The following is a 23,278-nucleotide window of genomic DNA, read 5'->3' as shown; positions in this document are numbered from 1 at the left end:
TTAAAAAAAAAATTCCGCATACGATGATGTATGAGGGATTTTTTTTGCGGTATGTTCTGTAGATTTCATCGGCACCATTGTTTTTGATGGGACTTTTGGATCAATTTTTATACATTTTTTTTTATGGTAAATTAAGTGACCAAAAATGTGCAAGTTTGGAATTTTTTTTTTACCTGTACGCCATCAACCATGCAATTAAATGAACATTATATTTTAAAAGTTCGGACATTTATGCATTCGGTGGTACCACATATGTTTGTGTGTATTTTTTATTACATTATTTTATTAAAAAAATGGGAAAAGGGGGGAATTCAAATGTTTATTAAGGACTTTAATGTTTTTTCCGCTGTTCTGTTTACACTGCAGAAATTCTGCTAGTGGAATTCCGACGCTGAATTCCTTTCCTCTTGAAGAAAGAACATGTTCATTCTTCAAGCGGAATCCGCGAGCAGAATCCAATAGAAGTCAATGGTGAAAAAAAATTCTGCCCGACATCGTTTTGAAACGGAATTCAGGAAGTAGATTAAATAGCCTCCTCCTTCATTCCTCTTCATTTCTGCATGGAAATTCTGCTTGAATTCCGCTTGATGGACAAAATGACAGAAGGCAACAATTTCCTGAAGGAAATTATTCCTTGTGAATTCCTCTTGAATCCCTCAGTGTGAACGCACCCTTATCGTTGCTCTGCTGGTCTAGCCTGCTATGGCTGGTTGCAGCATCAGAGCACAGATCGGATGGCGAGGAGGCAGGTAAGGGTCCTCCCCCAAAAAATAGCAAAAGTTTAGAAATGTAGCATTTTCCAAAATGTTTCATTTTCTGCAGTTAAGATAGCATTTAGAGGGTTTAATGTCAGGATCGGAGCTTCACTCTGCTGACAGGTGCTCAGCGGTGACAGCTGACTCCAGCCATAATCGCTCCTCCCACTGCTCATGAACATGTTAAATGGGTGCTTTTGGTGGGAAAAATTATTTTTTAAATCAAATGGTGCCAGAAAGTTAAACAGATTTGTAATTTACTTTTATTTAAAAATCTTAATCCTTCTAGTACTTATCAGCTGCTGTATGCTCCACAGTAAATTATTTTTCTTTTTGAATTTCTTTACTGTCTAACCACAATGCTCTCTGCTGACACCTTGCTATACGCAACCTCCTTTTGGGAGATTCAGAGTTTCGAAAATTATTTAAAACAAGGTACAGTACTACGTGGTCTGAGAGTTCCTGTGCTCCCCTCCTCCAGACTACGAACCCCCGCGGTTGTGTGTAGGTGGGAAGCAGAGGTGACTAAGTGCTCTACAAAATTTATGGAAATCCTCCTGGAGGAGGAAAAAAAATCTTGAGACAGTCCGTGGTAAACTAGAGGAACAAAAGGAGGTTGTTTTGCGCTTTGAGTGACCCAGAGTTCTCTACAAAAGAAACACAATTGCAAAATAACATAGAAAAGTATCAATACTATTTGAAATTCCACAAGCACACTCAATTTGTGCGTGATCTTGCGGATTTCAAAGAGAATCGGGCATATATGGTTCTGGAAGTAAAAAATTCTATTAAAAGAGAGACCGACTTTAAAATCTCTTGTTCCGATACGGATATATCGGAGGGAGGTTCGGTTGGAAACAAAAGAGGTGGAAATAGGGGCACCAATAGGGGTCATGGAGGAAGAGGTAGAGGAAGATATCGTGGGGCAAATAATCAGAAAACACAATGTGGTGGTTCATCTTCATCGTTTACCTCTCCTTTTTTAGACAAGGGTCAGAGAGACCCCTACCATTTACGGTTTCCACCCCAGGTCCCAAACAACTCTCAGAAAAAGTAGAGAAACCGGAGGTTACGCAGATTGTGAATTTATCAAGTGTGACATTAACGGAGGCACTGAAGTCGGTCCTCTTAAAGGGACTAACTTTTGTACCAACAGTCAGTTTTGATGAGTTTGAATGGACAAAAGACATAATGTTGTTTGTTTGCAAATTAAGATGGCATAAATTCTTTAAAATGCGTAATAGACATGGGCATGTCTCCAGATGATTTTGTGGTAAGGAATGAATTAGCCACATTATTAACTGAAAGTGAACGACCACTGGGCCAAGGCCCTTTCACTAACCTGAAGCCAACCAGTAGAAGTTTTCCACCATTGGGGGGATACCTCGTGTATAGACATTTTTTTCCGACTTGAAATCTTTGTCAACTAGTGGTCAGAGGCAGAGAGATAACCTAACTTTCATGGAAAGACAGGCCCTCATACAGCTACAAAAAAATGACCAGTTGATAATTAAGTCCTTAGACAAAGGAGGAAATATCATCCTAATGTATAGATCTAAATACACACAGATGTGTAGACGACTGCTTTAGGATAAAGAGACATACGAAGTCCTCACGGAGAACCCTACGTCTCAATACTCACAAGAATTGACTGTTATCTTGACTGAAGTATTAGAGAGTAAGCTAATTGACCGAAATGAGTTTGAGTTTATGAAACCATCTTCCCCGGTTATTCCCACATTCTACGCCCTACCGAAAATTCACAAAGGCCTGATACCCCTTAGGGGGTGACCAATTGTATCGGGCATAGGAGGGCTGACATGGAATGTGGGAATATATCTGGACAAGATCCTCAGACAATTTGTACATACTTTGCCATCGTACCTGAGAGACACAATGGACTTCAAAGAATTGAAGGTATCCATTTGACTGAGGGCACAATCCTTGTTAGCATTGACGTTGAGGCCTAATACTTGTCAATTAAACATTCAGTGGGTTTACAAGCAGTTGGATATTTTTGGAATACACGAGGGACCTCTTTTTGAGCACATAATAATTTGGTATTACAGCTACTTAATTTTGTTCTAACACCAGTTCAGGGGGACTGCAATGGGGTGCCCCCAGCTATGCTAATATCACCCTGGGCTGGTGGGCACCTGTTCTCTGACAAAAGAGAGATCTTTAGTGAAAGGTCGCTTACCTGGCTACGCTTCATAGATGATGTGTTTGTAATTTGGAGTGGAACCAAAGAGGAGTTCCAAGAATTGGTTGAATCCATCAACACAAACACATTAGGTTTATTTTTCACTTTCAAAATTCAAGAGAAGGAATTAAACTTTTTGGATGTAAGAATCTATAGAGACTAAGAGGGAACCCTACAGAGCACTATTTATTGCAAAAAAAACGGCAACGAACAGTCTCCTGAGGTGGGAGAGCTGCCACCCGGGGGATCCCAAAGGGGAAGTACCTCCGCCTCAGGAGGAACTGTTCGTTGCCGGAGGATTTTAAGAGGGAGGCTGATGTGATGAGGTTGAGATTTAGAGACAGAGGGTATCCAAATAGCACAAGCTTTCCAAAATACGGAAAAAAACACCAAGAAGGGACCTACTTGTACCTAAAATTAGCCATGACAGGTCTAGTTCGGGTGAGACACGGATCATTGGTACGTTTGATAGGATGTCATATGCTGTACTCAATATAATCTCGCACCATTGGGACATACTACATATGGATCCAGACTTACAGGACACAGTGGGCCCATTTCCCCAGATAACATACCGACGAGGTCGTAGTATAGGGGATTCATTAGTTCAGAGTCATCTGAGTCCAGAGAGTACGAGAGCATCTACATGGCTGGAGCAGAGAAGTAATCCGCAGGGCTGCTATAAATGTGGTCATTGTCGTGCCTGTAATTATATTTTAAAAACAAATAATGTACCACATCAACATCGACCTACCCCAATAAGACACTTCATCAATTGTTCATCTAAATCTGTGATATACATTGCCTTCTGTTCCTGTCCCCTATTATATGTGGGGAAGACAATCAGAGAGTTGAGGAGAAGAGTGTTGGAGCATGTGGGGGATATTAGAAATAGAAGAGAAACCGCCTTAGCGGTCCATATTAACCAACAACATGATGGCAATTTGTCATCAGTACAGTTTGTGGGAGTGGATAAAATTTCACTCTCACAAAGGGGAGGCAGTACAGACAGACTTTTGCTCCAAAGGGAGTGCCGGTGGATACACCGTTTGGATACAGTCTCCCCTAATGGATTGAATGAGCAACTGAACTTTGGTTGCTTTCTATAAGGGGGAAATGGTTAAGTGAGGGGGCATCAACCCTGGTGACTGGTCAGGTAGTAAGGGAAGGCCTTACTAGGCCTAACAGGAGGTAGGTGTCACCATCACTACTGTAGTATCTATAGTACTGTACCAGGCGGTTCCGCCCTTTTTAGGGTGGCCACCCCGCCTTGGTGCTAGGGTCATCAACTAGGGACTTATAGGGCCAGTGTCAGGTTCCCTAGGGCCCTGCCATTCCCCGGTCACTTCCCCTGATAGAGTTAAGCCCCCCTCCCCTTCATGCCTCCTTACAGACAGATTCCCCCACTTTGATTCATGGAACCAATTGCTCGAATTATACATTCCGACCTGGTTATCTATGAGCTAAAATTTGTCTACATTTGTGGTTGCCCTCTGTCTCTGTGTCCATCCTGAATACTTTTATTCCGATTCTCTGTGCATGTAATAAGATTCTAATATAATTCAAAACGGACATCTATATACATTTTCTGACTGTTCTATTTGAGCATGAGACAAATCTGCCTAAATCAGTGTAATTTCATTAAAGCATCACTTAGTGTCAGGAGCCGATACTAGAAGCGCGCACAACTATTTGTTATGCCGGCATTTGGGCACGCCCTCTGAGCGCGTCACGCATGACGCGCACTGATTGCATGCGTATATCCGGCAGAATGACAGGAAGTGATGTCAGACGCCGACACCTCGCTGGAACAAAATTCTCCGGCTCCCTGCACTACAGTAGGTTCTGCATTACCCCGTTTGTACCGTGGAAACAGTGAGTAGGACTAGGGAACTCTTGTAGCTCCCCTACGTTTCTCTTGCAGGTCAATACTGACTGGGTTGTGTGTATTTGTGCTTATTTTTAGGTGGACCTGAACTGGAGATCCTGGGTAACTATATACCTATAGGGACCTATAGGGATAGAGCTGCAATTTTTCTTTACAGGCTAACTATATGAATCCCTGATATGACAATATTTAGGGTCAGCCTTTTCTTTGCAGCAACCCCGTACCTGGATCTATATAGTAATTCACTGTCTATACATTTTATATAGTTTGACCAATGATGTTTACCTCCCTGATGACACCAGCCTGAGTGCTGGTAGAAACGCGTTGGCAGTTTTTATTTGGTTGGGAGAATTTGTTGTGCAGGAGGCACGGTGGGGTTGGCAAGGCCAAGCAGAGCCCACCTGAGCCATCCACCATACAACCAGAATCCCTTGCAATTTTATTGGCAATGGTAATCTATGTTCACAAATACACGATTTATGTTTTGTATTTTATCTATGAATAAGTAAAAGTTAAGTTTTAGGCACATCCCTAAACACTTTTATAGGTGTTTATTATTTACACCTTTATCCATGTCAGAAACTGTCCAGAGTAGGAGAAAAGGAGTAGGCTCTGGACAGTTCCTGACACGGACAAAGGTACCAGCAGAGAGCACTGTGGTCAGATAGAAAAGAAATTCAAAAATAAAAGAACTTCCTCTGCAGCATACAGCAGCTGATAAGTACTGGAGGGGTTAAGATTTTTAAATATATGTCATTTACAAATCTGTTAAACCTTCTGGCATCAGTTGATTATTATTATTTTTTTATTGTTTTCTACCGGAGTACCCCTTTAAATAACCAGCCTAATTATGCCTGATCTTTAGACATAGTTGTTGATCTTTCTGCTGCTCCTAATACATGCTTTGTAAATTGTAATAATATATAACATTTGTCAGGTTTTGGTCTTTTTATTTGCACACAGATATATTACTATTAGTCAGCTGTGGTTTTCATTGCAGTTTAGCCGCAGCATACACGGTACCTTTTTTGCCACACCTTTGTCCATTAATGTCTACTGGTTTGACTGCGTATGTGCCACAGACTATGGCCCTACAGATGGTGTGTCAATTTAGCCTCAATACAAGGAACAGTAAAGTGCATTATAAAATACAGTCTGGACACTACAATACTCTAGAACAGTGGTCTTCAACCTGCGGACCTCCAGATGTTTCAAAACTACAACTCCCAGCATGCCCGGACAGCCATCGGCTGTCCGGGCATGCTGGGAGTTGTAGTTTTGAAACATCTGGAGGTCCGCAGGTTGAAGACCACTGCTCTAGAAGGCATGCATAAGTCCCATGTATCAGGAAGGTAAAAGGCTATGGACACCTTTTAACATGGTAAATTTTTAATGAAGACTACTTAGAAAGTTTCCAAAATTAACAAAGTTATTACTATGTGTAGAAACATAACACTAGACCAGCGGTCTCAAAATGTGGCCCTCCAGATGTTGCAAAACTTCAACTCCCAGCATGCCAGGACAGCCGTTGGCTGCAGCCAGTGTCTGTCCGGGCATGCTGGGAGTTGAAGTTTTGCAACATCTGGAGGGCCACAGTTTGAGACCACTGCACTAGACGTTAGCCTTACATCATTTTCTGTCCTTGTAAACATTATAATGATGTACCCAGAGAACTAATACTGTAATAATAAGATCCGCACGGTCTCTAGACATTCAGACAGGATGTAGAAACGATATGGTATTTTATAATGCTATTCAAACTGCTGCAGGACGTCTTCATTCCCATTGTAATGCTCAAGTGCCTGCACCACTGCTTTCTGCATATATCAGACAATTCATACAGATGAAATGAAATGGTTGTTGCAAATTCAGACAGGAAACGGCAGGAAATGTCTTTGTCAATCATTGTGCCTCAGATGAGATGTTCTAGTGTGAATACATTGCTTCAATACTGAGCAGTAAATATATACAGTATGGGGCTGCTTATTATGGAAGCATATTTCTTTCAGCTCTAAGCAATACATTGGAATACATTTCTGCAATAGACATTCAAATGTCTTTCCCGTATGAGAAACTATAGAGCTGACAATTGTATTAGAAGCCACAAATAGAGTCTGTGAATGACGCAGAGAAGGGTGATTTCATTTATATGCAATGACAGAATATACTATGAAGGTGATACCCCGCATAAGACACTGCACGGCACTATAGTGATGCTGATGGCTAAAAAACTTGTCTGTAATTAGAAACACTCCAGGTTGTTTGTTTTTTGGCCAGTCTGACCCTCAGAAAGTCACAGTGCTTAAAGGGGTACTCCGCTGGAAAACATTTTCTTTTAAATGAACTGGTGCCAGAAAGTTAAACTTTAAATTTTTTTTAAATGACTTCTATATAATAATCTTAATCCTTCCAGTACTTCTCCGCTGATGTATGCTACAGAGGAACCTCTTTTCTTTTTGAATTTCCTTTCTGTCTGACCACAGTGCTCTCTGCTGACACCTCTGTCCATATCAGGAACTCTCCAGAGCAGGATAGGCTTGCTATGGGGATTTGCTCCTACTCTGGACAGTTCCTGATATGGACAGAGGTGTCAGCAGAGAGCACTGTGGCCAGAAAGTAAGGAAATTCAAAAAGAAAAGAGCTTCTTCTGTAGTATACAGCAGCTGATAAGTACTGGAAGGGTTAAGATTTTTAAATAGAAGTAATTTACAAATCTGTTTAACTTTCTGGCACCAGTTGATAAAATAAAAAAATAAAAAAAAGTTTTCCACCTGAGTACCCCTTTCAATGCCTGGTAATTAGGCAACATTTTCATTCGGTGAGGCCATGCCACATCATAAAACAATGCATGCAGCGTTTTTTTAATCTGACACCACCACTCTAAAGGACATAAATGAACTTGTCATCTAAACACTGTGGATCTATGCTAATGCTGTTTATTGCATGGACCTTATATAGTATAAAATATATGAAACCTATAGCCTAAATATGCTGAAAATACAATCACATTTAAATGCCAGAACAAATGCTCTAATCTACAAATAGTTGAAGTTATGCAGATGAGAAGTAGTTAATGGAGAAGTCTCGTGGTGAAAAACTTATCCCCTATCCGCTTCCGGCGGGGGTTGTGACGCGCCACTCTGGGGTAGGTCGTGGGGGGCCCCAGCAGTCTGACCCCTCGCAATCTAAAACGTATCCCCTATTCTGCGCATAGGGATATGTTTTATTGTATGAGACTACTCCTTTAAATAGTACAAAAATAGTTAAATGATAAAATATTAAGATAAGCCCATATAAAAAAATATGTCCCCAATCTTAAACATATGACTTTAGAGTCAATATTTGTCCAAATAAGTGTCCAACCATAGTTCCACAGTTGCTATGGGGCTTAAATGTAGAGCAAATCTATATAGGAGTGCTAGACACGAGCCCATAGAGCTCTGCTGCGGTCCACTCTGAAAGCTGCTTTATCACTTGACAGCTCTGTATATAAACAATAGATCTGAGGATAAGTCACACCGCATTACCTGCCTCCTATCTTGTCTGTTCTGTATACCTCTCTATTTGCTGTCAGTGCTGTATAATCAGGGAAAATTACCTTTGTGCGTCCATTCCAAAGAGGCAGTGCCAAGCCCTTAGTTCCAAGGGCTGGCATGCCTCTTCGGTCCCCCTCCTGCTCCATCCCAGCTTAGTGTAATTGGACAACCCATTCCATGAACTACCGTATATTTCATAGTGTCAGATCTATATTGTAAATTTTACTGTAGAACGGGTATTAAAGGGGTTATCCAGGAAAAAAACTTTTTTTTTATATATATATCAACTGGCTCCAGAAAGTTAAACAGATTTGTAAATTACTTCTATTAAAAAAATCTTAATCCTTTCAGTACTTATGAGCTTCTGAAGTTAAGGTTGTTCTTTTCTGTCTAAGTGCTCTCTGATGACACGAGTCTCGGGAACCGCCCAGTTTAGAAGAGGTTTGCTATGGGGATTTGCTTCTAAACTGGGCGGTTCCCGAGACACGTGTCATCAGAGAGCACTTAGACAGAAAAGAACAACCTTAACTTCAGAATCTCATAAGTACTGAAAGGATTAAGAGTTTTTTAATAGAAGTAATTTACAAATCTGTTTAACTTTCTGAAGCCAGTTGATATATATATAAAAAAAAGTTTTTTCCTGGATAACCCCTTTAACAACTTAATTCACATCTTACGTTACTGAAAAATTGTCTAAAAATGTTTACTTCTATGGGAGCCTGGTTGATAACTTTTCTACATTGATATTTCACCTCTGATCTGTAGCAGTTGAGCGAAGCACTGAAATGTAACAATATGAAACGATCCCATTGACTCTCTAAGAGGCTTTCATTCCTCCATTTTTGGTTTTGTTCTTCTTGAATACTTGTTTGATTACTTCTATAGGCACAAAATCAACATTACAACCAGGTCTGTCCTTTGTAAATGTCTGCCTTTTCTCCTGATAATACCATATCAATATTGTGAAGGCACATTTGCTTTGCTTGTTCAACTAACCATGACAAGGTAATGCTCATGATAGGCTTTCATTCAGCAATTCGGAAGGCAAGAGCCTTTTCAAGCCCATTTTTCCAATTCCATATCTAGACATACAAGAGAAAAATATGTTTTGTGTGAGAATATCAGTACATTATATGTAAAGAGCAGAAATAAAATGCTGATATGATTGATTTGTTTTTTTTTTTAAAGCGGTAAAGGTATTTTAGATCTTTCAAAAGTTAAGAAAATGGCGTTCTATTGAGAGGAGAACAAGCGATTGAAATATACAGTCATGGCCGTAAATGTTGGTAACCCTAAAATGTTTCTATAAAATGAAGTGTTTCTCACAGAAAAGAATTGCAGTAACACATGTTTTGCTATACACATGTTTATTCCCTTCGTGTGTATTGGAACTAAACCAAAAAAGGGAGGAAAAAATGCAAATTGGACACCAAATTGTCACACCAAAAATGGGCTGGACAAAATTATTGGCACCCTTAACTTAATATTTGGTTGCACACCCTTTGGAATAAAAATACTGAAATCTGTTGCTTCCTATAACCATCAATAAGCTTCTTACACCTCTCAGCCGGAATCTTGGACCACTCTTCCTTTGCAAACTGCTCCAGGTCTCTCTTATTGGAAGAATGTATTCTATGGAGCGAAAGATAGAGCAGAGCTCCTCATAGGGCAATACGTTTGGAACAATATAATAATGTATGTGGTGAAGCTGTAAAACAAGTAAGTAATCTTGCTCACCTTGTACTGTTATGTATATAGACACAACAGCAATAAGCGCGTGGTTTAAAGTGATGATGGAGCAGCTTCCTGGAATCGGCAGCAGGTTAACCTGTCCGGGGTATTTGATGCAAGTGCTGGTGCTAGGCAGGAAAGGTACCAGGTTCTGTAGCGCAATACACCACTCAGGCAACTTCTTGTGATAAAAAGTTCAATTTATTTAGCCAAAAACATAACGCGTTGCGAAGGTTTAGACCCTCTTCATCAGATGTACAGGCAATGTCTTATTGGAAGGGCGTCTTTTCCCAACAGCTATTTTAAGATCTCTCCACAGGTATTCAATGAGATTTAGATCTGAACTTGTTTCTAGCCACTTCAGAACTCTCCAATGCTTTGTTGCCATCCATTTCTGGGTGCTTTTTGATGTATGTTTGGGGTCATTGTCAAGCTGGAAGACCCAAGATCTCGGACGCATACTCAGCTTTCTGACACTGGGCTGTACAGTGTGACCCAAAATCTGTTGGTAATCCTCAGATTTCATGATGCCTTGCACACATTCAAGGCACACATAATTGAACCTCCACATATTACACTGATGTTCCCTGAGCCTGCAGGACACCTTGAATATCTTTGGAACTTGTTTGGGGCTAGTTATCCACCATCCGGACTATCCTGTGTTGACACCTTTTATCAATTTTTCTTTTCTGTCCACTCCAAGGGAGATTAGCTACAGTGCCATGGGTTGCAAACTTCTTGATAATGTTGCACACTGTGGACAAAGGCAACTCTAGATCTTTAGAGATGGACTTGTAACCTTGAGATCATTGATATTTTTCCACAATTTTGGTTCTCAAGTCCTCAGACAGTCCTCTTTCTGTTGTCCAAGCTTAGTGTGGTGCACACACCGACACACAATGCAAAGACTAAGTGAACTTCTCTCCTTTATATCTGCTTTCCGATGGGATTTTTATAATGCCCACACCTTTTACTTGCCCCCAGGTGAGTATAATGGAGCATCACAGCCTTGAAACAATCTTATTTTTCCACAATTTTGAAAGGGTGCTAATAATTTTGTCCAGACCATTTTTGGAGTTTGGTGTGACATTATTTAAATTTGCATTTTTTCCTCCCTTTTTTGGTTTAGTTCCAATACACACAAATGGGATGAACTTGTGTATAGCAAAACATGTGTTACTGCAATCCTTTTCTGGAGGAAATACTTAATTTTCTAGAAAAATTTCACGGGTGCTAACATTTACGGCCATGACTGTATATTAAGAAATTGAGGTGGCAATTTTTTTTTAACCCCTTCCCAACAATAAATGTAAATGTATGTCTTGGTGCCCTGTTACTTAGCGCACCAGGATTTATTTTTATGTCCTGCAGTGATTCAGTCTTTGAAGCCCCCTTCCCCCACTCAGCATGCATGGCATGGTATGAGGTCTTCTCATCTTGGTGCCGCTGATCTTTCTACTAATACAGTCTACAGTACTAGTCGAGTGCCAATTTCACTGTACAATGCTGTGCAATAGCATAGCAAAGTTGTGTAGTTGTTTCCAGTCTGACCAGAGTACTCTCTGCTGCCACGCCTGTCTGTGTCAGGAACTGCACATAGCAGGAGATGTTTGCTAAGGGGATTTGCTTCTACTCTGGACCGTTCCTGACCAGGTTCATAAATGTCAGCACTGTGGACAGTAGACTGGAAAGAACTACACAACTTTCTCTGGCGCATACAGCAGCTGATAAGTATGGAAAGACTTAAGATATTAGAAGTAAATTTAAGTAACTTATAAATCTGTATAACCTTCTGGTACCACTTGATTTGAAAACTCGCTTTCCAGCTTCCCATCATTTTTACCATAAATTCCCGTCATTTTTACTATAAATTGTAAAAACAAAACTACCCAAAAGTTGCAAAATTACGGTTATCTTTTCTATTCCCCCACACATAATAAATGTAAATTTTTTATCATTACAAAATACAATCGGTACAAACCCTCATATGGGTCTGTAGATAGAATTTTTATTTTATTACGTCACACGTATATAAAGAGTATTTGACGCTGTGTATTTGATGATGCGTATTTGACACTGCAGATTTCTGTGCTAGGAAAGACTATGGGGGAGATTTATCAAAACCTGTGCAGAGGAAGAGTGGTGCAGTTGCCCATAGCAACCAATCAGATTGCTTCTTTCATTTTCCACAGGCCTCTAAAGAGGCCTGTGGAAAATGAAAGAAGCAATCTGATTGGTTGCTATGGGCAACTGCACCACTCTTCCTCTGCACAGGTTTTGATAAATCTCCCCCTATGAGAGTAATAATAAAATGCTACATGTGACCCTACCCTAAAAGGTGAGGAGGAAAATACAAAAATGAAAATTAGCTTTGTCCTTAACCCCTTCCCGACCTATGACATACCTGTACGTCATGAGTGGCAAGGTGTTCCCGACCCATGACATACAGGTACGTCATGAACATTTTTGCCGCTACTCGCGGCATCCCGCAGCGCCCGGTAAGATGGTGGCTATCACTGATAGCCAGCCATCTTACCATGCGACCACGGGGGGTTTCATCCGACACCCCCCCCCCCCCCCAGCGATCGCTGCTATCAGCTAGTCAAATCTGACTAGCTGATAGCAGCGTTTCGCTATCAGAATACTTATCACGGGGATCAGGACACACACCGCTCTGCTAAGTGTCCCTTACCCATCCCCCGGCGTCACTTACCCGGCCATGCGAAGTCCCAAGCGGTCCCGGCGCGAGCGGCGTCCTCCAGGCGGTCCCAGCGGTGCTGCGTCCCGCAGTGAGTTTCCGGCAGTAGTGCGGCATCTTCATTGGCAGCAGTGAGATCGCCGTACAGTGAGTTCTGCAAGTTTGAGGTGGCGCAAATTTTGCGCTGCAGCTCAAACTCCCAGCGGCAAACTTGCTGTGAACCTCTGCCCATGTGACTGTACCCTAAAAACACTATACTACACTAACCTAAAATAAAAAGTAAAAAACACTACATATACACATACCCCTACACAGCCCCCCTCCCCAAAAAAATGAAAAACGTCTGGTACGCTACTGTTTCCAAAACGGAGCCTCCAGCTGTTGCAAAATAATAACTCCCAGTATTGCCGGACAGCCATTGACTGTCCAGGCATGCTGAGAGTTTTGCAACAGCTGGAGGCACCCTGTTTAGGAATCATTGGCATAGAATACCCCTATGTCCACCCCTATTCAAATCCCTAATTCAGGCCTCAAATGCGCATGGCACTCTCTCACTTTGGAGCCCTGTCGTATTTCAGGGAAACAGTTTTGGGACACATATGGGGTATCGCCGTACTCGGGAGAAATTGCCTTACAATTTTTTTTTTTTCTTCTTTAACCCCTTATGAAAAGGGGAAGTTGGGGTCTACACCAGCATGTTAGTGTAAAAAAATAAATTTTGTTGCCCTATACTTTTCATTTTCACAAGAGGTAAAAGGGAAAAAAGACCCTCTAAATTTGTAATGCAATTTTTCCCGAGTACGGAGATACCCCATATGTGGGCGCAAAGTGCTCTGGGGGCGCACACCAAGGCCCAGAAGGGAGAGTGCACCATGTACATTTGAGGCGATTTGCACAGGGGTGGCTGATTGTTACAGCAGTTCTGACAAACGCAAAACAATAAATATCCATATGTGACCCCATTTTGGAAACTACACCCCTCACGGAATGTAATAAGGGGTGCAGTGAGCATTTACACCCCACTGGTGTATGACAGATTTTTGGAACAGTGGTCTGTGAAAATGAAAAAAAAAATTTTTCATTTGCACAGTCCACTGTTTCAAATATCTGTCAAACGCCAGTGGGGTGTAAATACTCACTGCACCCCTTATTAAATTCTATGAGGGGGTATAGTCTCCAAAATGGGGTCACATGTGGGGGGGTCCACTGTTCTGGCACCATAGGGGCTTCCTAAATGGGACATGCCCCCCAAAAACCCTTTCAGAAAAACTCACTCTCCAAAATCCCATTGTCGCTCCTTCCCTTCTGAGCCCTCTACTGCGCCCGCCGAACACTTTACATACGCATATGAGGTATTTCCTTACTCGAGAGAAATTGGGTTACAAATTTTAGGGTGATTTCTCTCCTTTTACCCCTTGTAAAAATTCAGAAATTGGGTCTACAAGAACATTAGAGTGTAAAAAATGAAGATTTAGAATTTTCTCCTTCACTTTGCTGCTATTCCTGTGAAACACCTAAAGGGTTAAAACACTTACTGAATGTCATTTTTAATACTTTGGGGGGTGCAGTTTTTATAATGGGGTCATTTATGGGGTATTTCTAATATGAAGACCCTTAAAATCCACTTCTAACCTGAACTGGGCCCTGAAAAATTACGATTTTGAAAATTTTGAGAAAAATTGGAAAATTGCTGCGGAACTTTGAAGCCCTCTAATGTCTTCCAAAAGTAAAAACTTGTCAATTTTTTTATGCAATCATAAAGTAGACATATTGTATATGTGAATCAATATGTAATTTATTTGGAATATCCATTTTCCTTTCAAGCAGAGACTTTCAAAGTTAGAAAAATGCTAAATTTTCAAAATTTTCATTACATTTTTAGATTTTTTACCAAGAAAGGATGCAAATATCAGTGAAATGTTACCAATAACATAAAGTAGAATATGTCACGAAAAAACAATCTCGAAATCAGAATGATAAGTAAAAGCATTCCATAGTTATTAATGCTTAAAGTGACAGTGGTCAGATTTTCAAAAAATGCCCAGGTGCTGAAGGTGAAAATGGGCTGGGTCATGAAGGGGTTAAATGTGCACTGTCAGATACAAAACTTTTGATATGTTGTAAATCATGCAAAAGCAATAGGTTTTGCAATTGCTTTCATTTGAATATTTTCAGTATTTCATACTGAAAAAGCCAGTCAAACTAACCCCCTGCCTGCTTGGACACATACTAGTCCTGCTGTGTCCATGCATCATCACCTACATCATGGACACACTTCCTTGATTGACAGCTGTGAGCGCAGGGTTCACAGCTGGAGGAAAAATCCTCCCGCTACTGTCAGTGAGGACAAGCTGGGATTTGTAGTTTTGCTAATGCTAGGGGAGATGTGAGCAGACAGCATACTGAGGGAGGGGGCGGAGACCTGCACAGTGAGGCCACATCCCCTCCCTTTGAGAGGAATTCAGACTAGTGAGCTAAATTAAAAGTGTAATAAAAAAAAAAAAAAAAAAAAAAAAAAAGGTGTTAGACACATAATACCAGAATGTACATGGTCAGGATTAGGTACTGATTGATATATTAAAAAAATATGTTTTTTTGTTGGATCTGATGGGTACGCTGTAAGGGCTGAAATTCCCTAGAGGCACTAAAAGAAAAATGTTGCAAAAAATGTAGTAAAAAATAAATATAAAAAAACCTTCCCTGTGTTATGTAAAAAAAAACAAAAAACAAAAAAAAAATTGATATTGCAGCCCCTGTAGCATCCCCAGTTCTAAAATTTACATATTATTTATCTCTCGCAGTGAACACCATAAATAATCAAAAAGTCATATGTATCTCAAAATGGTAGTAATAAAAATAACTGCTTAACCTGCGTAAAAACTATTCTGAACACATCTCCATTGACTGGAAGCTATCAAGGCTGGTAGAGGCCACCGGGGACCACCCTAATGAAGAAAGCATGAAAGTAATGGCGGGCTTCCTTTAAAGTATTAATTAATTTTCAGAATGCTGTTTATACCCATCTCCTCAACCCCGCTCCCCCCCCCCCCCCCCCCAAAAAAAAATAAAAATTTTTCATTTGCACAGTCCACTGTTTCAAATATCTGTCAAACGCCAGTGGGGTGTAAATACTCACTGCACCCCTTATTAAATTCTATGAGGGGGTATAGTCTCCAAAATGGGGTCACATGTGGGGGGGTCCACTGTTCTGGCACCATAGGGGCTTCCTAAATGGGACATGCCCCCCAAAAACCCTTTCAGAAAAACTCACTCTCCAAAATCCCATTGTCGCTCCTTCCCTTCTGAGCCCTCTACTGCGCCCGCCGAACACTTTACATACGCATATGAGGTATTTCCTTACTCGAGAGAAATTGGGTTACAAATTTTAGGGTGATTTCTCTCCTTTTACCCCTTGTAAAAATTCAGAAATTGGGTCTACAAGAACATTAGAGTGTAAAAAATGAAGATTTAGAATTTTCTCCTTCACTTTGCTGCTATTCCTGTGAAACACCTAAAGGGTTAAAACACTTACTGAATGTCATTTTGAATACTTTGGGGGGTGCAGTTTTTATAATGGGGTCATTTATGGGGTATTTCTAATATGAAGACCCTTAAAATCCACTTCTAACCTGAACTGGGCCCTGAAAAATTACGATTTTGAAAATTTTGAGAAAAATTGGAAAATTGCTGCGGAACTTTGAAGCCCTCTAATGTCTTCCAAAAGTAAAAACTTGTCAATTTTTTTATGCAATCATAAAGTAGACATATTGTATATGTGAATCAATATGTAATTTATTTGGAATATCCATTTTCCTTTCAAGCAGAGACTTTCAAAGTTAGAAAAATGCTAAATTTTCAAAATTTTCATTACATTTTTAGATTTTTTACCAAGAAAGGATGCAAATATCAGTGAAATGTTACCAATAACATAAAGTAGAATATGTCACGAAAAAACAATCTCGAAATCAGAATGATAAGTAAAAGCATTCCATAGTTATTAATGCTTAAAGTGACAGTGGTCAGATTTTCAAAAAATGCCCAGGTGCTGAAGGTGAAAATGGGCTGGGTCATGAAGGGGTTAAATGTGCACTGTCAGATACAAAACTTTTGATATGTTGTAAATCATGCAAAAGCAATAGGTTTTGCAATTGCTTTCATTTGAATATTTTCAGTATTTCATACTGAAAAAGCCAGTCAAACTAACCCCCTGCCTGCTTGGACACATACTAGTCCTGCTGTGTCCATGCATCATCACCTACATCATGGACACACTTCCTTGATTGACAGCTGTGAGCGCAGGGTTCACAGCTGGAGGAAAAATCCTCCCGCTACTGTCAGTGAGGACAAGCTGGGATTTGTAGTTTTGCTAATGCTAGGGGAGATGTGAGCAGACAGCATACTGAGGGAGGGGGCGGAGACCTGCACAGTGAGGCCACATCCCCTCCCTTTGAGAGGAATTCAGACTAGTGAGCTAAATTAAAAGTGTAATAAAAAAAAAAAAAAAAAAAAAAAAAAAAGGTGTTAGACACATAATACCAGAATGTACATGGTCAGGATTAGGTACTGATTGATATATTAAAAAAATATGTTTTTTTGTTGGATCTGATGGGTACGCTGTAAGGGCTGAAATTCCCTAGAGGCACTAAAAGAAAAATGTTGCAAAAAATGTAGTAAAAAATAAATATAAAAAAACCTTCCCTGTGTTATGTAAAAAAAAACAAAAAACAAAAAAAAATAATTGATATTGCAGCCCCTGTAGCATCCTCAGTTCTAAAATTTACATATTATTTATCTCTCGCAGTGAACACCATAAATAATCAAAAAGTCATATGTATCTCAAAATGGTAGTAATAAAAATAACTGCTTAACCTGCGTAAAAACTATTCTGAACACATCTCCATTGACTGGAAGCTATCAAGGCTGGTAGAGGCCACCGGGGACCACCCTAATGAAGAAAGCATGAAAGTAATGGTGGGCTTCCTTTAAAGTATTAATTAATTTTCAGAATGCTGTTTATACCCATCTCCTCAACCCCGCTCCCCCCCCCCCCCCCCCCAAAAAAAAAAAAGTCTTACCATTATTTTTAAGCAGTATAAATGGTGGCATTGAAGAGAACACCCTAACATCCACTCACATTACCTTATTAAAAATGCTCTACCCATAGGGGATAACTTGCTGATCGCAGAGGTCTGAATGTTGTGCACCCCAATAGTGTTCTTAAGAACTGGAACCCCAGTCTCCTATTAGAAAAAGGTGATAAGTCGTGTTTGCATGCTGTCGCTTCATTCATTCCTTCTTTGAGAGCTGCAGATAAAGCCAATCACAGTAATCGTTTGTTTCTGAGGGTCCCAAAGAGAAGGCATAGAGATGTGGCATGCTCTATCAACTACTCGCTCAGGACCCTCTATTCTAATGGAAGACAAAGGTCCGCGTTCTTAAGATCATTGGGCAGACTAGATGGGCCAACGCATTCTATGTTTCCATGTTTCTATCATGGGGTGTCGGACCGCTAGGGATACCTTTTCAGATAGGAAATCCCCTCAAGATACTACTGTCTGTATTATCTCTGTTTTCACATGCAACAGCATTATTCATTTATTACTTATATACAATAATGCTCTCTCATGTTCTGATTTTACAGATACTTTATATTGGACTTTGACTCTGGAATTCTGCAATATTTCATCACTGAAGCTAGCAAAACTCAGAAGCCTCGAGGATCTTTGTCTCTTGCTGGGTCTGTAATTTCTCTGAGCGATGAGGCCCCCTATATGATAGTTGTAAATTCTGCTAGTGGAGAAGTTTATAAACTCAGAGGTAAGGTATACATCATGCTGTAAAATAAGAGAATGCTCTTTGGAGCTATGGAACTGTATCAATGAATAAGGAATAAGCTAGATCATAAAACTCCAAGATAACATCTAGTATATTTTGTATATTTTTTTTCTAATTCAACGTATATTTTGTATTTTGTACAGTGCATTTGCTTTTATAACATTTTAGCTTCTCAAACAGTCTTTTACATTCCAGAACACTGTCATATTTTGTGTAATGCAGGAATAACATAATTACATTTTGTATATTTTTGAGTAAGGCAGGGAAAGTACATGAAGGAGAACAGCCAGTTACATCACAAATACTATGATACCCCTTCTTCAACTACTGTATAATTTGACATGGGGGCACACATGAGCTGCTTCAATCAAGCACATTTGCTAGCCCTTCTGTTACTATATGGGAGGGCCTGCACTCCGGGCCTCCGCCACCTAGGAGGAAGGGCCTCAACCAGAACTACAGGTTTGGATTTCCTGCTCAAGCAGCAAGGCCATGGAGGCTTAAAATGGCTAAATAGTAGAGAGCAGTGGATGTTTCTGTCATCTACCCACTGTGAAGTCCAGCAATCCTACTAGTGACATTAAGGAAAAAGTAGAAATAATTAGCTCTTCCCTTTTAGAGGACAGATTATTAATGTATTCAATAAAAAAAAAAAACAGATGTTGGCACTGGTAAGACCGTATTAAATGTGCTGGGAAATTCAACGGTTGCAGCAGCAGCAGGACTGCACTCCTGCCAATCTGACCCCACAGGTGCTCCAGCCATTTAGAGAAAAGGCAATCTCAGAATAGAAAGATTGAAGAAGACATAGGGGCACTCAAGTCTCGTGGATCAGTTGCTGGCTTCTTTATTCCTTCAAGGTGTGGTCTCTTGGCGGGGCGCCAAGAGAAAGTGTGTGGTCATGATAGCTATTTCGTGCCGATCCCGGGACGAAAGGTCATGCCTACCTGTGTGTAAGGGGTCAGGTAAGTACTTCCTGCACACCTACGTCAACATGGAAAGGGAGTTTCACACTGACAACCACAATTCACAATAGAATGGATAACATCAAGATTTACAATTAAAAACAAACTAAATTGTAGTGCACGTGAAAAGCATAATTTAAAGAAACGAAGGAAAATAGACATAGAGACGATCATTCAGACCGAGGTTTCCCTCTGCATTGTGATCCATCTCGCCTCGCGCTGTAAAATAAATTTTCGACTGTCTATCCCAGAGATGGCAATAACTTTTTCAAGTACCAGAAACTTTTGTAATTTTGCATCTCCGCCATGCTCTTCAACCATATGTGAAATAAGTCTCGGAGAAACTTTCTTTGTTGCAATAGAGCGGATATGTTCTCTAAATCTGATGTTTAAGAGTCTAATTGTGCACCTTATGTAAAACAGTCTGCACAGGCAGAAGATGGCATAAATGACATTGCTGGTTCTACAGCATGCAACGTCCTTCGGGGAGAGAAGAACTCCTCCTCATGTCACACTTCTGTCCGTGAAGACTTGGGCCAACCAGTTGCAGGTACCGCATCCGTACTTTCCGGGGCATAATGATTTATTAAGTCAGTTATCTTTTTTGGAAGGGCTTTTTAGTGTACTCTTTACGAGAACATCTTTTATAATTTTGCATTTTCTAAAAGCGACCAGAGATTTCTGCTTGGCACTCTCCGCTAAATCAGTATCGTTCTGTATCAGAAACCAATTGTCGCTGATAGACTTTATTTGTCGGGCCATTGGACTAAAAGAAAAGGGAAAAAGAAAAACAGGGACTCTGTTTTGAAGGTGACTCTTTTTCGAAGGGAAGGTGGTGGGCGATCCGATCTGATGGTTGTTGTATTACTCTGGTGTTGAGATTAATGTTGAATTTCAAGAAATCAGATGGGTGAGAGGAATATCTGTCTTCATTATATGTTCTATTAGTTACTTGACTATTGTGTTTTTTCAGTTTTTCACTACCTATTAGAAGTAGCCTTCTATTTTGTTTTTTTAGCTTCATCCAATGATTTAACGAGTACTTCTCTAGGGTATCCTCTTGCAAGTAAACGATTTAACAGATCATCTGCCTGCATAAGGAAATGTTCCTCCCTGCTGTTAATTATTTAAGATGGTATAATATAATGGATAAAATAACACAATGCGAGGTCTTAGGCAGGGCCCTTACTTCAGACTGCTCAAGCTATATTAAAAATAGGTTACATATAACAAAAATTTGCAATAAAAATTTGTTAGTGCACTTATTATGTTGAATGGGACAAAAGGGGGGAAACTCTGTGATTCAATGAGCGCAATGCGGCAGTCTCAGTTTATATAAGTATCTTGTCCTTATAGATGTTAAGGGTCACAGATTTAGTTAGTTATAAATAATTCTGTTAGGGATAATCCAATATGTGCTTTTGGTAGCGCTGGAGACTCGATTTTGAGCCCACTCAGCCTTAACAGGGCTGCTTAATTGTGTACACCCGCACTGTAAATACCCCCGCACCGCTCTATACCCCGACGGCATGGGGACAGTATGTAAGAGGGAGATAAGTTGTGCCTCTTACCGGATCTAGCGATATCAATCACATGCGCATGGCAGAGCTTGAAGAAATTCCCGATCTGTGTCTCCCTACCCCAGCGGCACGGGGAAAGTATGAGACGGAAATAGGAATCTGGCACTGTATCGCTGTTGCCGGATCTGCTGGTGCTGTTATAGTGGTGTCTATCAGTTGCATATTGCAGTGCTGGAGGTACTTGAGAAACGGCCCTCTCTACCCCGGCAGCACGGGGAAAAGTGTGAGAGGTTGATAGGAGTCCGGCACTGTAGCAGTAGAATGTCCCAAATTGTACCGATTCCTGTGCAAACAAAGAGTCTCTGACCAAACGCGTTTCGGGAGAGCCATGTCGCCTTTTTCAATGGTGAAGATACAAAGATTGTGCACACAGTCTTTGTATCCTCACCATTAAGAAAGGGGATGTGGCTCCCCGAAACGTGTTTGGTCCGAGACTGTCTGCACAGGAATTGGGACAATTTAGGACCTTCTACTGCTACAGTGCCAAACTCCTATTACCCTCTCACACTTTTCCCCGTGCCGCCGGGGTAGAGAGGGCCCGGCATTATTCTGATGCCAGCCGACTCCCGCAGAGGCACACCCCCCTCTGCTTCTAGAATGGAGCACTGCATGTCAATCATGTAGGATCAGCAAGATTGACGTGCAGTGCCCCATGCTAGGAGCAGAGAGGAGGTGGAGAGGGGGCGTGCCGCTGCGGGAGTCGGCTGGCATCAGAATAATGCCGGGCCCTCTCTACCCCGGCGGCACGGGGAAAAGTGTGACTGCGGCCCGGCATCAGAATAAATTAAGAATTTTCCTTTACATACCGTGGCGCTTTAATAATCCCCTTTTCCCATTCTTCTAATACTGTGTAACAGAAAAGACATATACACATTTGGTATCGCCTTGTGCAGAAATATCCAAACTAAAATATAACGTTAATGAAACTATACATTAACATATAAAAAAGCGATTAAAAAGCCTAAACAATGCCAAATAGGACAGATAAAAACTAAAGATAGCATTGTAGACCGAAATGTAAAAAAGTTGTGAGAGTTTGAAAATGGTTACAGTTTTGCTGTATATTTTGTGGAAACAGGGTATCATTACTAACAAACTACAAAGAGTCCTCCTATGGCTCTGTAGATTTTATTTTATTTGGAAACCAAAAGCCTCTGCTCCTTACATTGTGGCAGTGGTGGTAATAGTTTACTGCAGCACAGCTCTCAAGAGGATATGTGAATAATCTAAACCAATAAGTTATTTAACAAACTTTTCAGCTGTTGTGTGTGCATGAATAGTTGTACTATTTTTTGCAGGTGGCATTTTTCATCATTTTTCCACTGCAAGTTCTATCTCCTTTTTATCCTTGCCTCTGGGCTAATGGGTAGAGCCTACCTGCTGTGATGTCTCTGCACTGCACACATAAAGGAGGAAATTCTGCTTCCCTACATCTCTATCAGCATTAAGGAGGACATTTATAGAACATTACCAAGCATTGTACGTTATGAAACAGGCACTGGCCGGTGAGATATACTAATTACTCTTTGTGCCTATGTCTCACTTTATCTCCTAGCTATCTTCTCCTCCCTCTCTTTAGACTTGTTTAAGCAGCATGTAACCTTGATGCCTCAGTATACTTTAGTCTGTTTTCTTTTCTCAACAGACTTTTCTGATGGAGAGCGAAAAGGGAAGGTATCTTGACCAACTTATTGTAAGTTGGTCACCATTTAAGTTTTTTAAATGGAGAATACAAAAGAAATGTTCATGAATAGAAGTTGGCCTCTTCCATCACTAAATATAGTGATTCCTAATAACAGTTTGTTCTCTGTCCATTGTAAATTCGTACACTTTGAGGTTTAGTTTGCTCTGGACATTGACCTGTTTTTACTGTATGAACCTTTTCCCTGTTCTTTTGTCAGATTGATTTTGTGCATTTGTCTCCACTTACTAGATGCTACCATGTTTAGGTATAGATATGTAGCCTAGTGTATTTCCTTGCTCCCCAGAGAGATGTAATTTGGCCTGGCACAGTCCAGGCTGTCATATGCTCTTGGTAGAAAGAGCAGTATTTGTAGTTTCTAGTCTCCATTAACTTCTGGAAGGCA

The 23,278-nt window shown here is 40.6% G+C and overlaps 1 protein-coding gene across 3 annotated transcripts in view; it reads left to right on the top strand.

Annotated features, from left to right (window-relative positions):
• OSBPL10 (oxysterol binding protein like 10) overlaps window positions 1-23,278 on the top strand; it is an 857,577-nt gene that overhangs the window by 193,989 nt on the left and 640,310 nt on the right. For all 3 annotated transcript variants that reach the window (XM_056520089.1, XM_056520090.1, XM_056520088.1), the window contains exon 2: window positions 18,453-18,628. In XM_056520089.1, coding sequence (XP_056376064.1) covers window positions 18,453-18,628 — 176 coding nt within the window. The remainder of the gene's footprint in view (window positions 1-18,452; window positions 18,629-23,278) is intronic.

Source organism: Hyla sarda, chromosome 5 (genome assembly GCF_029499605.1).
Source record: "Hyla sarda isolate aHylSar1 chromosome 5, aHylSar1.hap1, whole genome shotgun sequence".
In the NCBI taxonomy this organism is placed as follows: Eukaryota; Metazoa; Chordata; class Amphibia; order Anura; family Hylidae; genus Hyla; species Hyla sarda.
This window is presented reverse-complemented; position numbering and strand designations above follow the sequence as displayed.